The following is a 15,685-nucleotide window of genomic DNA, read 5'->3' on the forward strand; positions in this document are numbered from 1 at the left end:
TGTGAATATTTCCACATACAGTTGTGAGTCAGAGCCACAGAGGACTATGAGACCTGTGTCAGATGTCACAGAATGAGGACATGCAACACTTGTAACACATGTAACACAGGTCATGATAACTGTCACGTTTCCGCTCACCATAGCTGCCTTTCACCAAGATTCGTCTCAACATAGCGGCCATTCCTCTCCCAGTCTTTCAGATTAAAACAGTTTCCAGTCTCTTCAATCGTTTTCAATGAACCACAAACCATCATGTTCTTCAATCCCCATCATTTCAGAAACATATTCAGCAAAGAACAAAGGACACAAGTGATAAGCAGAGGCATTCGTTTTACTTTAAATGCATCATAATATTTACACCTCATTAAAATAAAAAAGTACAAACATTTCAACATATATTAATTTCTGCTAAAGGGAATCGGGAGGTGTTTCGATTAGATGTAGTTTTAGCTTCAACATTTTCTTAAAGCTTTTGGTGACGATGGACGGGAGATCAGCCATTTGGCACAAGGCTTTTATTCCAAACTGGTCGGCCAACATTCTCCAGGATATTCCCTTATTTATCTCTTAGTTGTGTGTGTGCCTTACTGTTGCAAAGCGACTGTCATGTTTGCCTTCAAAATATTTCACATTCAATCCTAGTTTGGAAGTCGGCTTAATTTGGTCCTTAGAAAGAACCAAATTAAGACCAAATTTGGGGATCTTGAACAAGTATTCACAATCTTCAATTTTAAGACAAAACAGACTTAAAACCTGATAGATGGGATTTCAGCATTGAGTGCAGTACATTGCGCTCTCTGCCACTGAGTAACCTGCATTCAGACTACCTTAGGGCATGTGTCATGGACCTGGAAGAGAATCCTTGAACTACAGACAACCTCAACTAAACGCATATCAAAGAATTAAATGAAACCCTTTCTGATATGTTACACTAAAGAGAGATTGAATACTAATACATTGCTGCTATGAGCCATGGTGTGATGTAGGGTGAGACTAGTTGGTGACAGCTTTCACTCTCCAGGTCCACACATGATGAATGGAGCACACGGATAAGGTATTGCAGCAATGCACCTCCCAAGACAATGGAGAACAACAACATCGGGAGGATGTGAAAGTTGTTTTACAAGAAACTTGAGGAAGTAAGGAAACATTGATGGCACAACTAAACACAACAGCAAGATCCCCCACATGAAGCTCAAAGCTTCAGTAAGTGGGGAGCTCACTCTATTCAGGATAAATTTTACCCCAAATGTGCAGAGGCAGCTCAGAAACATCAGGGTATGGTGTTACCGTAGTAGATAGGAGGAAATTAGTAGATTTGGTCATAAAAATGGCATCTGAAAGGTGAAAATATCTTGAAGTTATACAGTAATATAATACACCTGCAAAATAATATACTCTTACTGTAAAAGGCAGCCAGGCTCTTAAACCACGTGAGATATGACAATATAGTTTTGAATCCTATGTACGTGCTGAAGATAGATTTGGATGCATTATGTACCCTGGCAGGATGACAATGGCAAAAATTGTTCACAACAACATCCCAAATGATCGCTTGGTTGTGGTGGGCCTTTGGCATCAGAGAGTCCCTTGTGATTGGAAATGGCTGGTTCACCAGAAGGTGGTGAGAGGAGCTTGTGTTAGGGCAGGTATTCCTCTTTAATAGTCATTGGGATAGACTGGGAGAGCAGGTTACCGGTGCTGCCCACACTGCTGCTGCTGACCATGCCTATAGCACTGACGCAGCTGGCGCCCGGGGGGGTGGGGGTGGTTGTGCTCGCTGCTTGCGATTGCTGCTGAAGCTTCTTCTTGTTGATTTTCCTCTCTTTCGCTCTTCGGTTCTGGAACCAAATCTTTACCTGGGTAATGGGACAAGAGATCAGAGTAAACAAGGTGAGCAATGCTCAGAAACAATTCTCTCATCATCACCCACCTCACTGTGCTCTCACCAACTCTCTTCCACACCCATTGGCTTCATATACAATGGAGTTGATGAGTGTAAAATATTTCAACGCTATTTAGCCGTCATTTGTCCTGACAATAGAATGCACTCACCTGACGTTCAGACAGTCCCAGTGATACTGATAGCTCAGCTTTCCTGCGTATGGTTATGTATCTACTGTAGTGAAACTCCTTCTCCAGCTCCAGCCTCTGGTGATCTGTATAGACAACTCGGTATTTGTCTTTTGTCCTGGTTTTACCTGGTTATAGACACAAGAACACGTTTGTTATGAAGCGAGGCTCTTAGAGCTGCACTCGCTCGCTCTCCTTGGGAAAGAGAACATTGATGTGGTTACGATCCTGAGTTTTGCAATACTGAACAGCCCAGAGGGAGCCTCTGTGAGCTGCTATGGACATAGACCAGGAGAACAGAGCTAGAGGCCAGCGGGTTCAGATTAAACTCTTCAGTTACAGAAACATTCTTGCCGCTCTTCAGTGCCATCAGGACTACCAAAGAGCAGGACAGAAGGCAAGGTAACTCAGGTAGTGGCCCGATTTGTCACTGAGGTTTAAGAGCCTGTAGATTGTAGGACGAAGGGAAGACTAAGATAAGTGAGAAGGTTGGAGAGAAGGACCTCCTGTCAGCGAAATCTAAGGACAAACAGGGTTAAGGTATGAAAGTGCGATGCAAGATGTTTGTGGTAATACATCAAGCTGATGAGTCCTTTACATATAAAGCAATGAGGCACTGTACTGTGTTATTTCAGGCTAATCCCAAGTCAACATTGTGTATTTCAAACATTGTGCATGTCCAAACAATGCACTCCTTTACTGAGCAATGACTCATACTGGTGCATGTTGCATTGTGTACTATAGATTCTCTGTTCCACCCCCCCCCCCCCCCACACACACACACACACACACACACTCACACACACAGGACTGAGCAATATGCAGAGTACTGTGTGAAATCCAGAGTATAATCTTCTGTTTGCCATTGGCATGGCAGCTGGTCAGCTGCTATCGATTCCCTTCCTGCTTGCACTGGGGGCACAAGATGGTATATTTTCTTTGTCCATCATTGCACTTTATCATATGTCAATGTTTATCAGGTGCAACGGACACAACGGCAGGTGAGTCCGTGAGCAATCGTCCCAGGTACTTTGAACTTAAGTAAACTGGATGTGTTGTCCTGTGAATGTCACACATTTATTTATTATTCTGTACAGATGTACAACAACAGGCTTGTACTGCAAATTTATGTGTGAAATTCCCAATGCAGACCAGGAAGATCTGTGGAAGAGCAATCAATCTCTCAAAACATTCAGAACTTACAAAGCTCTAGAACACATGAAATGACAATTCAACCTCCTCTGTCCACAGAAAGGTACAATGTGTCCCATCATGGAATCTACAATTTCCTCCCCGAATGCTCCCTAGATTCCCAAAAGTCAATCAAGCCAAACTCCACGGTAATCTTTTATTCCCACTTGTTGACTATTCCACTGGTCACTATTAGCTGTGAGCACAGCTCTTGTCCAGCCTGGACTGCTCCACCTATCAGGGCTTTGGTTCAGAGGCTTGGCGACGTGCTTACACCTTTAGTTCTCATTGATAAAGCAGACAATAGTGTCAGCCATCAATAAGGTTGTGCATTTACTGCCAAGTTTCCAGATATTGGTTACTCAGATATAGTTTGAAGCCAAGTGACCACTTTGCCCCACACAGAAGACTATTGAGAGGCGCAATGCTTACTTTACCAACCTCAAAAGAATAAAGAGCTGAGTGGATGCATCAGGATTTAAACGCTGACTCCATGTCACAATCAGGCAGAACATTATTGGTGACAGTCTCAGTGTTGTTGGCAAGTTAGAAGCCTTGAGAAGGCGCTTGAGCAGAGAGATGAGCAGGTATAGGTGGGAATGAACAGTATAGGACATTGGTAAGAAATGCTTCCAGTGTCCTCAGAGAACATCAGCTCAAAATACCTACAAACTGTGTTCAGAAGGATGACATATGCATATTACTGCTGGGTATTTACACAGTATTTGTGAAGATAGTGTATTAATCTCACCCACACAAAATAATATATTACTGCTGACTAACAGGAGAAAAAATACCTTCAATGCAACACCACAAACTGTCACACTATTGCACCGCACTAACTCCCAGCAACATGTCATCCAGAGAAGCTCTGCTTATAAGTTGAAAGAACGAGCTTTCTCGATGCCCCAGTGGGAAAGGGCAGTGCCCAGGAAAGCATTGAGCCATACGTACCAGAGGATTGCAAGTTGGATTCCCGGTGGACGCCGGCAAATGAAGGTTGGCCATTTGGCTGAAGTGCTGGTGCCCGAGGAATCGTTCCCCAGCATTGGTCAGTGCCTTAAGAGGGAAAAAATTGGCAAAATAAAAACAACGTAATTTCTGAGAGCTTGCCAGCTACTGTAGTGATTTAGTTCGGAATTAGTAACATTTTCATCTGGGTTTTTCTTGTCCTCCAATTTCCTCCCTCTACATCTACTTCTGACATCTCCTGACAGTAACCATTATTGGCCCCAGCCCCTTGGGACGTCCTCCAGACGTGAATGGCACTATCCAAATGGAATTTGCTACTGTTGTTGTTGTTGTGATGGGGTGGTGATGTCTCCCCCCTCAGTTCACTGATGTGTGACCTGAGGGGGGAGACATCATCGCCCCAATCCTAAGCACACTCGTGCCTTCCAGCAAGGAAAGGGGAGAGGGGTCTGCAGGTGTTTCAATCCACAGCTGTTTGCAGGACGCTCCTGTGCGTAATTGGCTGCCACGTTTCACCAACAAAATACATTTTGTTCATTTTACAATATATTCTGTGAAGAGCTTTGAGACATCTCAATGACGTGATAAAGTGCTCTATCAAATACAAAGATTATTATTAGTAGTAGTAGTTTGCAGAATCAAATAAGCAAGTTGGAAAGAGCAACAAATTATAGATTCCTTCTTGGCTGGAGACAAGCGCCAATTGCACAAGAGCACAACAAACCAAAAGTTTACAATAGAAACTCGTTGCTGCTGAGCTCTGGCCCAGCATTCCTCCTCAGTCTGTGATAAGGCGCTTGTCCTGGTTAATGGATAATGGCTTTATTACACATCTCTTCATGGAATTCAACAACAAGCTCTAGATTTTCCTCAGGGGCGACGGGAACAGGTTATTGCCAGCAGTAAACCCGCCAGCCTCCTCTTCCCGCTGCCAGGAAACAACCGAGGAGAATACTAAATATTCTGCTTGTTCCTGTACCAGCAGTGTTCAGCCACAACACACCATGTCTGTCCTGAACTTTGGCTTCTTTAACTCAAGCTTTTCCAATGCCCCCTTCTTCCTACACTCTAACCCTGATCCTAACCCTTTACTTAACCACAACTTCTTGATTCAGATCATCTTTCTCATTCCTACCCTTTAGAAGCTTGGTGCTGTTCTGCATTATGGGCCTTGGTCCTTTACCCAAGTTTCTTGCTGAAAAATGGTATTAAAATGTTCCCTTTATGGACATTGAACTGAAATCTTTGACAACTGAGGCTTCAGGAAAGAGCTGCAATAAACACCCCTTTTCCCTCTTTGTGAAATTTGAATGAACATATAACTTGGATTATTGGGTGATGTGCTAATTTTGCTAACCTGTCTTGCCTCCATTCCTGCAATTAATGATTTACTGAGATAGTGACTCATAACAGAGGCTTGTACTGAGGTCAGGCAGAGTTGTCTATTGTTGCTAATTGCAGTGTCCGTGATCAGTCAGTACTGCAGCTACACCACACCCAGAGTGGAGCTCGGGTCAGTACTGCTCCTTGATAAAGTGATAAACCAGCGCTCTGAGATGCTACCTGTGTGGAGGACGCTCTGTAAGTGCAAGTTGTTGTTGTTGTGTTGTCCTTCCAAATGAAGAGCACTGGGAACTGCAGTTTCTTCTTATCTGGTTGTACATTGTGAATAATGATGACAATCAAACATCTCCGCTATTCAACTCCAACCTCCTTCCATTCTGAAACCTCCAACCTCAGCAGCATAAAGAAACATCATGACCTACAGAGTATTTGTTCAACTCAGTCTGTACACGTCTTTCTAACCTCAATAATCTTCCTAAATAGATTCTAGATATGAATATCTATCTAGATAGCAACTAGATATGAATATCAATCAATGTTGGGCCTTTTTATATCTCCCTGGAGCTACAAATCTACCGAGGACAAACTGTAGTGATATAATTGGACTCTTAGATCACGGCTGAAGACCTTCCTCTTCGACTGTGCTGACGGTCACCTCCTCCCTCCCTCCCTCCAGCTCGGTGTCAGGCTCCGCCACTGTTAAACACTCCCAGACGCTGCCTCACCTGAAGGGCCCGATATGAATGCAAGTTGTTGTTGTTGGCACAGCAGTGGTTGATTTGGTTAGCTCTACAGACGGTGTGTTTACAATTTCAGTAATGCTACATGTATTTACACATCTCCAGCTGATTTATATATGTGTGTTCCAATATTTGTTACAAGTACCATTTTCTTTGGGAAGGTTATTACATGACACGTGTGAATCCTTTTTAAACTGAGTGACAAAGATACGCTGTTTCAAAAGTCAACCATAAAGTAATATAGTGCCGGAGATTACATCATCATGTAATGTCCCAGTCCTCCTCACACGCACTGCATAGACTCTTGACCTCGCTGCAAAGACACTCGCGATGTAATAAAAGCCTCTTATCTTCCACCAAACCAAAAATTCGGTTAACAAACCAACAGCGGCAAATTTTCAGTTGAAGTTACTTTCGGTCTCAGAATATAGCTGTGGTTCAGATGGGTTTCAGCGAGAACATAGAAGCCCTGTGCTGAGTGAAAGAATGTGGATCTTATCCTGTTCCCTTCTTCACATGTAAAACAAAAGCTCCTCTCTGCCTATCATTGCCCTGTTTATCACCCTGTGTGGTTGATGTTAATCCTTAACTAGACTAAGTCAACACTAACTCCATATGGTTAGCAGGATAACTTGTTGCCTGCCTGAAAATCGTGGGAGGTCCTGTGGGGCCTAGTGAGAAATTCTCACTGTGAAAAGCCTGATAGTTATGTGACTAAATAATGTTCAAGTTCAAGTCAAAACGTTCTCAGACAGCTTCACTTTTGGGTTAGAAGGTTCAAGCTTTGTGTTAGGGTTTGGGCTCACAGCGCCGACTGACATCCCAGGGCATTACTGTGTTGAGCACTGAATTATCAGAGTGACATTCCATTCCTCCTACCCTAAGGGTATCAAGGGATATGGAGCAAAGAGATCCTTGGGGTTGAGGTACAGATCAGCCGTGATCTAATAGAATGGCGGAACAGGCTTGAGGTACTGAACGGCCTACTCCAGTTCCTATGTTCCTATGACATAGTAATAATAATCATGCTTCCTTTTGATACAACGCCTTATCACGTGTTCGAGACATCTCAAAGCGCTTCACAGAATATACTGTAAAGTGAATTGGTTGTATATTTTGTGGGCGAAACGCGGAAGCGAATTGCGCAGAGCATTGTCCTACAAATAGTTGTGGACTAAAGTGACCAATTTATTTTTATTATTTTTTTGAAAAAATTATTACTCCTGGAAAAGCGATCCGCCCACAACTGGCTTCCTACTTAAAGCTAGGTAAACAGTACTAAACAGCAATCTTACCCATCTAGGTGGATGTTAATGATTCCCCCCAACACTACACAACCGGGAAAAAGAATGGAGTTTCACCTGGTATCCTGGCCAGCAGTCTTTGAGAATAAATTAAATCAATTTAATTTGTTGTTGAGGGACATTACTCTGCCCAAACTGGCTGAGGCTTTGGCCTGCCTCCACATAGTCAACTCTTGACAGCAAATCCCTGTGAGGTGCTACATTAGATGCAAGAGGTAGTCTGGTTATTATTATTGATCTCAACCTGCATCTACCCCATCAGCCCAATCCCTTTTCCCTATAATAATAATAATCCTTGCATTTGATATAGCGCCTTATCACATCATTGAGACGTCTTAAAGTGCTTCACAGAATATCCTGTAAAGTGTATTGACTGTGAATTTTGCGGCAAAAAGCGGCAGCCAATCACACACAGCAGCGTCCCCACAAACAGTCGTGGATTGAGTGACCAAATTTTTATTTTAGTTTTGAAATTATAGATTAAACTATTTTAGTTTAGAATAGAACTATTTTAGATTTTAACTACTGTATATTTAATTTTAATTTTAACTGTGGAAAAGCACCCACCCTGTGTGAAAAATATAAAATATTTATTTAAGACGAAGTGAAGTCCTGATCGCGCTACATGTACCACTGGGTGTCTTGTTGTTTGCTGATACACTGAGGAGCACACTAGAGTACAATTGTTTTAGCTGAGAGAATCTATCCCCTTGCTAGTCCAGGTGCTGAGTTTATCATGCACTCAGTATTAATAATAATCCTTGCACTTGATACAGCATCTTATCACAGTTCAAAGCGCTTCACTGGATATACTGTAAAGTGAATTGACTGTATATTTTGTGGGCGAAATGTGGTAACCAATTGCGCACAGCAGCGTCCCACAAACAGTCTTGGATTGAAGTGACCAATTTTTTTTAAAGGAATTATTACCCCCAGACAAAACGATCCACCAATCAACTAACAACCGGGTTCCAGGTATGTGGAGTAAGGAAGCTTGCTCAGCGTTTGGCCCTGCCGGGAATCAAACCAGGTCTCTCACTTGCTCTAACCACTGAGCTATACAGTAATACAGTAAACCTCATATAAATTGTATCAGTTGGGACCATAGACATTCAACACAACTTATGCAAATAATGAGATATGTCAAACTTACATAGAATAGAAACTCTTGAAAGGGACTTGGGAAGAGGTACTGCTTAGGTGATTATATGATTTATACAGATCAGACTTATGCGAGTTTTACTGTGGCAACAAAAGCGAGACATTTTATCCCAGATTTGTTTTCCCAGCAACATCAGACCTCTGGCTTCCCCTCTTCTCACACTGTCAATGTAATGTTAACCCTCTGGGTCTTGTTATTCCGTGGCTCATACCCAGAGTCAACTAAAGGCCCTAAAACCCATGGAATCTTAATGTAATCAACTCACAACTGGAGTAAGCGAATGTTCTCTAATTTCGTTAAACAATATAACACAATACAACACAATACAGTTGTGGGTGATCTGCGATAAGAGGAATATGACAATAGTTGCAAAATCTGTTATCTGCTGGGGACAGAATTGAAGTCAGAGTCCCTTTCAGTGGGGAGTTTAGAACCTAGTTCCGATGTGGTGCCATCGACAATGAATTGGTTAATGTGTAGTTTGGGGTAGAACCTGGCTCTTTAGCAGTCCTTGAGAGAGATATAACAATCTACCGTTTCTGCTGCTTTCAAACCTCACATCGCCTCACCCTCACTTCTAAAAGACATTGTCGCCACAATTGAACAGGAGAAAGCCCGAATGAACTGAAAGGAGTAACAGAATCACCAGCTGGGGAAAAGGGAGCCAGACATAAAGCAGTTTAATTTCTAGTCAAGACAGTTACACGCCATTTGAAGGCAATTCGTTAAAATAGAGAGAATAAATTAAGGGCTTTGGATTCGTTGCAAATCCATGTTGATGTACTCACTAAATAACCCACTGACTTTAAATTAAATGTGTGATAAATTGGTTATGTGATAATAATTTACTAAATATGTAGTGTTACTAAACTATTTACCAGCTTCAACCTGCACATTAAATACAATACAGTTCCATTAAATACAATTACATTTTAATGTAATTGATTGTAATTCCCTATTAAACCCCGAGTTCACAGGGGCTACAGCAAGTGATTTAAACCATTTATTTTCCACGTGTGAGAATGTTAGGAGCTGGTGAGGTTATAAATGTCACCTCAACTTATTCGATGCTCTGTGGTTCCGTGTAAACCACTCGGGTTAGAGTAGGAAAGGGAGTGAAACTAATATCACTCAGTCCACACCGGGTTAGTCAAGCAGACTGATCACACCAGGAGTTGATCTCTATTCAGTAATAATAATAATAATGATAATCCTGGCATTTGATATAGCGCTTTTCACATCTTCTCGACGTCTCAAAGCGCTTCACAGAGTATACCGTAAAGTGAATTTGTATATTTGTGGGCGAAACCCGGCAGCCAATTGCGCACAGCAATGTCTGTCCCACAAACAGCCGTGGGTTGAAAATGACCAATTTAAAAATGACCAATTTATTAATGTTTTTTGTTTTTGGAGGGATTATTATTATTATTACCAGAGTGCTGTGTATGTGTGTGTGTTTGACTTACTGTTGTTGATGTAACCAAATATGTAAACCAATTGCATTAGTTTCTGACTTTATTCCATCGAATCGATGTGAGATGTAAATTAAAATTAAATCATTCCCTAATTCTGGTTGAACGGTTTGCTAAAACACCCTCAGCTAAACTATTATATAGTATAACACACGTCTCTCAATCTAACTTTCAAAATGCCTTTTCACTTTCAGGATCTTAACTGTTTCCTCTTATTTTCAAATAATAAAAACAGTTATTGTCGTTAATTGAAAATGAGAGAAAACATAATAATGATCATAATATCGTGGTAATAATCTGGTTATTATTATATCATAACAATGACTGCGTAACAACAATAATCATAAAATAATAATTACATTTCCTCCCATTTTCAAAGTATTATTAGCATCAAAGTTAACAGAAAGATACTATCAGTATATGACCTGAGTTCGGGGCATTGAAACGGGAGGGGTTTAGCCGCATTCGAAGGGTGTTTTAATCGTTTTATTTTGCCCCAAATCCTCCCATCTCTGCGCCACATTAGCAACAGTATTCCAACCTGTCTCCAGCCCACACCATCCCACATTCCCAGCCACTCACTCCCCAAATCCCCGTCACACCATCTCCTGTGTCCGCACCACGTTATCCGCGTCCCGCGTGTGGTTTGGTCTCAATTTGCGTATATGGAATATTCCCTTTTCCTTTTCTAAAGGAATCGACAACAGATATTATTGCCATTGTCAATCTTTCTATTTTCATTTCATTTCCTATCCTCTCCCCCCAAACCCCTTCATTTCCAACCATCGCGTTTCTATGCGTTGGTTTGGAAACGTTACTGAACGCATCGTGTGACGGACTCTGTGGAGTCGGGGACCGCGGGACCCGGTGTCTGTGTAACCTCAGGATAAGGACATGTTTCCAAACGCCAGTAATTAGCTGAGAACATTGTGTAAATGCTAATGCTGCTGTTCTCTCCGCTTTGTGGTTTACTCAACAAAAGCCACATCTGAGAGGATCTTATCTCCTCGCAGTGCTGTAGAGGCAGCGAATTGGGGGCTCCATCTAAACAATTAGCATCTCAGGTCCTCGGGTTCAGTCTGAGGGGAATTCGAGGTGAGACGTCTCTTTATGAAATGCAATATCTCAGAAATCATTTCAGTGTCAGTGGAAGTTTCCTGGAGTCGAATTAATCATTGCACAGAGGGAGAGAGAAAACCGGGTTCGAGTAATATGCCCCGACCGTGAATATTTAAAATAAAATACGGAATCATTGAGTGAATGTGAGAACATTTGAGTTTCATATTCACATTTTTTTATGAATAAACATGCGCTGTGTTAAGTTTTGAAAGTGACCATATTTAACAGAGGGATGACTGACCGGTGCTGAGTGTGAGAGAGAGAGAAGTGCCAGATATTGCTCAACTGGTCAAAGTAACACAAGAATATTTGTTGAGGGGCTATATGTGACCTCTGATTGCTCCCTGGCTTGGCCCGGGAGAAGACAATCATCAGAAAAAGGGGGAGAGTTTGAATAAAGCCTATCTTCTTCAAGAGGGTTGTTTGATGTGAGTTAGCGAGGAGGGGGAGGGGGGAATATTAAAGGGAAAAGTCGTTGTGTGTGTGAGTGTGTGTGTGAGTGTGTGTTTGAGCTTCGTGAATAGAATGTAGTTGAGAATGACATCAAAGGCAGTCAAACCTTGTCTTCCCGCCTGGGCTGATAAGGGAAGAAAGGGGTAAAACAATGGGAACAGCCCCTGTCCTGTCCACATCTCCATCTCTATACCCCTGCCCGGTGCTGGTCAACACACAGCGACACTCCCACTCTCACCGCCCCGACCCGCCAGCAATGGGGATGTGTTGACATTGGGATGTTGGGGGTTGTACAGTACAGTATTCACTGGTTTCCCAACGGGAGCGGATGTGAATCTCACCTTTTACTGCAGTTAAAAAAAGAAGGGAATTTCCATTAGAGAGGAAGTTGTCAGGTCCTCACTTATTGCTGATGTATTTTGATTTCCCCAAATTAATAGAAAGGGAAGTGACTCCAATCCCATAGGCACCGCTGGGATTGGGATAAACTATTGCCCTTACCATCTTCACACCCTTACAATCTTCAATTATTATTATATGTGTATATATTGCTTTATAGATATATATATATATTGTATACTTTACAGGGTTGGGTGTTTAATCCAAAGGATGTGTTAAAGATAAGCAGCGCTTTATTTACAATACTTTTTTTATTGGGGAAATTGATAGATTAATAACTCAATCGAATGTTATGTAGTGTAGTGGCTCTACACTTGGCAATGGAGGGCAGAATATAGCTGGATAGATTGTTTATCGTGTTAGAATATCCACATTTATTACCTCCTCGTTGTAATTACAACCCACTGCGGTTTCCACTACTGGTGTATTAGGGTTTAAAGCATATTATTGTACGCATAGACTTTTCTGCTCAAAGTTGACCTCACACCACATAAGGAGAAAGGGGGTTACCCTACAAAATGCACTGTACAATAAATCCTGTGATGCAATTTGAGACGTTTGTCCCCGACTTTAAAGTTGCTTTAATTAGTGGAAGAAGGATTTATTAGGTACCTGTATAATTAACAGGTCTTAAATTGTAATACCTGCTGTCTCTCGGCACAGTAATCTCCACTTGCTGACAACCCTCTCTCTCTCTATATATATATATATAATGCAAGGATTATTATTATTATGGGGGCTGTAAGCATTCAAACACGCGAAAATGCTCTTTACTTTTAACCTGTTATACCGTCTACAGTGTAAAAGACGTAAAGTACTGCAGAAGGAAACGGGTTACAGTCTCTCAACACGAAGCGCCTGAACCAGGTACGTGTGGGATTAGATATGTAATAATTGTGCCGCTGCTGAATAGCGTCTTTACACCTTTAATGGAACTTTCAAAATCACCAGTAAACTGTGTGCACACTCAGCACTAACTCACTAAACAACCAACGAACAGCTGCTCACCACAGGCCGCTAACAGCGAGTCAACTGGAGAGTGTCACGAGTGGAAAGGTACACTCCTTTCTGGCTAAAGACTTGACATCGCTCAATGCCTTTTTTTGTTGGTATTTTTTTATGAAGTGTGGATTTACTGGGAATCTACACATATCTATTGAAAGTGACAGTAGGTTTAAACTCCTGAGAGCCTTGTGTGAAGGAGGTTTCTGGGATCTGCGGCAGATTCAGGGACGCAGCGAGCGGTATTGTGACAGTGTCTGTTGAACATCTTCCACAAGTCTCGGTGAGTGGGAATGGGAATGGGTGAGGGGTCGCTCAGCAGTCAGGGTCTACACCGTGTGTGTGTGTGTGAGAGAGTCTGCACTGCTCTAACCCGGGACAGTGTAGGAGAGAAGAGGGAATAACAAGGGCAGCTTCGATTAACGCCACCAAAAGCAATGGGTTGGAATATGCCATATTCAGCCCAGATTTCACACACACACATCATTACAATCCTGAGTCCTGAAAAGTTGTAGATAACCCACACTACAGAGATCGGGAGGCCTGGTATGAGACTTGGGGATGGAATATAATGTCACAGGTAAAGGTCGCTACAGACATTTCCACACAGTGTTTCTTCCGCCTTTCCTGAAATTGGCAAACAGGTAATAACACACCTGGACTTCATTATTGCTCTAGTATTAATATTAATAATAATATAAGTAAATGCAATTAAGGCAGTTGTTGTAAAGTGTCCATCATATAATAAAACCAAAATATGCCCCCTTACCCCCCCCCCCCCCCGACAGCCCGGGAGGGAGACGATTAAAACAATAACTAACATTAACATTTACACCGGTGTCGCTCTCTCCGAGATATCCAATAATTTCAGCTCAGGCCACGAACTCTCTGACCTGAAGAGAGTTGAGGTTCCTTTGACCTCAGACAGGACGTGAGTGAGTGAGTGAGTGTCTCTGCATTGAGTCTATTCTATCCTGGTTTCAGTGTCTGGACAGGTGTATCTCACAGCAGGAAACAGTTACCTTTTTATTTCTCTTGGATAGTATCTGAATATAATGCCCCAGCACATGGCGACCAGAAACAGAAACAGGACACCCAATAACAGCAGAAAGCCTTACTGCCTGTCCCTCTCACTGCCTGTCCCTCTCACTGCCTGTCCCTCTCACTGCCTGTCCCTCTCACTGCCTGTCCCTCTCACTGCCTGTCCCTCTCACTGCCTGTCCCTCTCACTGCCTGTCCCTCTCACTGCCTGTCCCTCTCACTGCCTGTCCCTCTCACTGCCTGTCCAGGGCTGACATGTTGAGAAGAGAAGAGCTGTACAGAGGTCCATTGACGTGTCGCTTGCCCGAGCGGTTGGCCTGAGCTCTGGCCTTGGGTCAGGAATTGGCCACTTACCCTGTGTGTTGGTTGGCACATTGCGTCTCATCCAATCGTAGGCATTGCGGCGCTGTGCGGTGGGGGAGAGTTGGGGCAATGAGCTGTTGATGGGAGCCAGGATACCAGCAGGTGGGGGCTGCATGGCTGTGAAATCAGCCGGGCTGAAGGCGAGCTGTCCCGGGCCAGAGGGACTGGCCCCATTACCTGTGCCAAACCCGTGCCAGTCATCTCTCCCCGGCGCGTAAGGCGCTGCCCAGGCTGAGGCGGGCTGGACATGGTGAGAGTCGCTGATGCCCGTAACGTGGTGATGATATCCCGAGAAATCCGTGTACTGGGGGGGCGCGGGCACGAAGTTCTGGGGGGCGATGTTGAGGCTGGTGTGCCTGGAGGGATTGGGGTACATGGCGGCGTCTTTATCCAATAGATAGCTCACGTACATCTTCCCAAAAGGGCGCCACAGGCATTGTGTAGCCGCCTGTCCCCCACCTGTGTGTGTGAGCGCCCTCCTCCCCTGACTCCCCACTCCCCCCCCCCCCCACGCCCTGGGCGGGCACTCTCTCTCTCTCTCTCTCTAACCTCTCAGGAGAGGCGCCCTGACGTCAGGTCACTTTACAGCTCTGTATTTACATGGGGAGGAATGCGCCACTTCAAACACAACCTCAAAGCGCTCGCTGCAGAGCGTTGGGGTGTCATGGGGTGGGGGCAATGGGACACAGGGTATCTGTCACAGGGTCACAGCTAAAGCCATTTGATGTGGACTTTGGGTGAATTCAGTTGAAAGGATTTTTCCCTCCATTAAACTTGGGACACTTTTCAGTTTCTTGCAAATTTTCTCCCTTTTCTCTCCTCTCCCCCTGAGGATGGTGTGAACCTGGGACTTTGATATTGGGCAGAGAGAGTTCCAGATAGGACAGATTCCGAGATAGCTGAAGTGCAGACTTGGGGGAGGTGGAGACCAGTCAGCAGGTTTGCGAAGCACTGACAGCCATTATGAGGAAGTCGCCACTAAATTGGTTCCAGTGTACAAGAAAGAGAGCTGTCAATGTCAACCCCAGAGCCATGAGGCTGATCTCAGTC

General features: G+C 43.5%; 1 protein-coding gene across 1 annotated transcript; it reads right to left on the reverse strand.

Annotated features, from left to right (window-relative positions):
* Positions 1-313: 313 nt before the first annotated feature.
* Positions 314-15,130, reverse strand: cdx1b (caudal type homeobox 1 b). The gene is made up of 4 exons (XM_007908142.2): positions 14,627-15,130; positions 4,219-4,323; positions 2,056-2,201; positions 314-1,859 (listed from the first exon to the last, which is right to left on the reverse strand). The coding sequence occupies exons 1-4, from the start codon at positions 15,045-15,047 to the stop codon at positions 1,641-1,643; spliced, it is 891 nt and encodes a 296-aa protein (XP_007906333.2). The 5' UTR covers positions 15,048-15,130; the 3' UTR covers positions 314-1,640.
* Positions 15,131-15,685: the final 555 nt, after the last annotated feature.

The sequence above is a fragment of the Callorhinchus milii genome, unplaced genomic scaffold, assembly GCF_018977255.1.
Source record: "Callorhinchus milii isolate IMCB2004 unplaced genomic scaffold, IMCB_Cmil_1.0 Scaffold13, whole genome shotgun sequence".
In the NCBI taxonomy this organism is placed as follows: domain Eukaryota; kingdom Metazoa; phylum Chordata; class Chondrichthyes; order Chimaeriformes; family Callorhinchidae; genus Callorhinchus; species Callorhinchus milii.

What these genes read in the sequence shown, in the direction of transcription:
- cdx1b (XM_007908142.2), bottom strand. Translation starts at nt 15,047, where the DNA reads ATGTACGTGAGCTATCTATTGGATAAAGACGCCGCCATGTACCCCAAT. An exon ending in TGTGCCAACCAACACACAGG is followed by an intron (nt 4,324 to 14,626) that starts GTAAGTGGCCAA and finishes TTCCCTCTTAAG; the next exon opens with GCACTGACCAATGCTGGGGA. An exon ending in TGGGACTGTCTGAACGTCAG is followed by an intron (nt 1,860 to 2,055) that starts GTGAGTGCATTC and finishes CCCATTACCCAG; the next exon opens with GTAAAGATTTGGTTCCAGAA.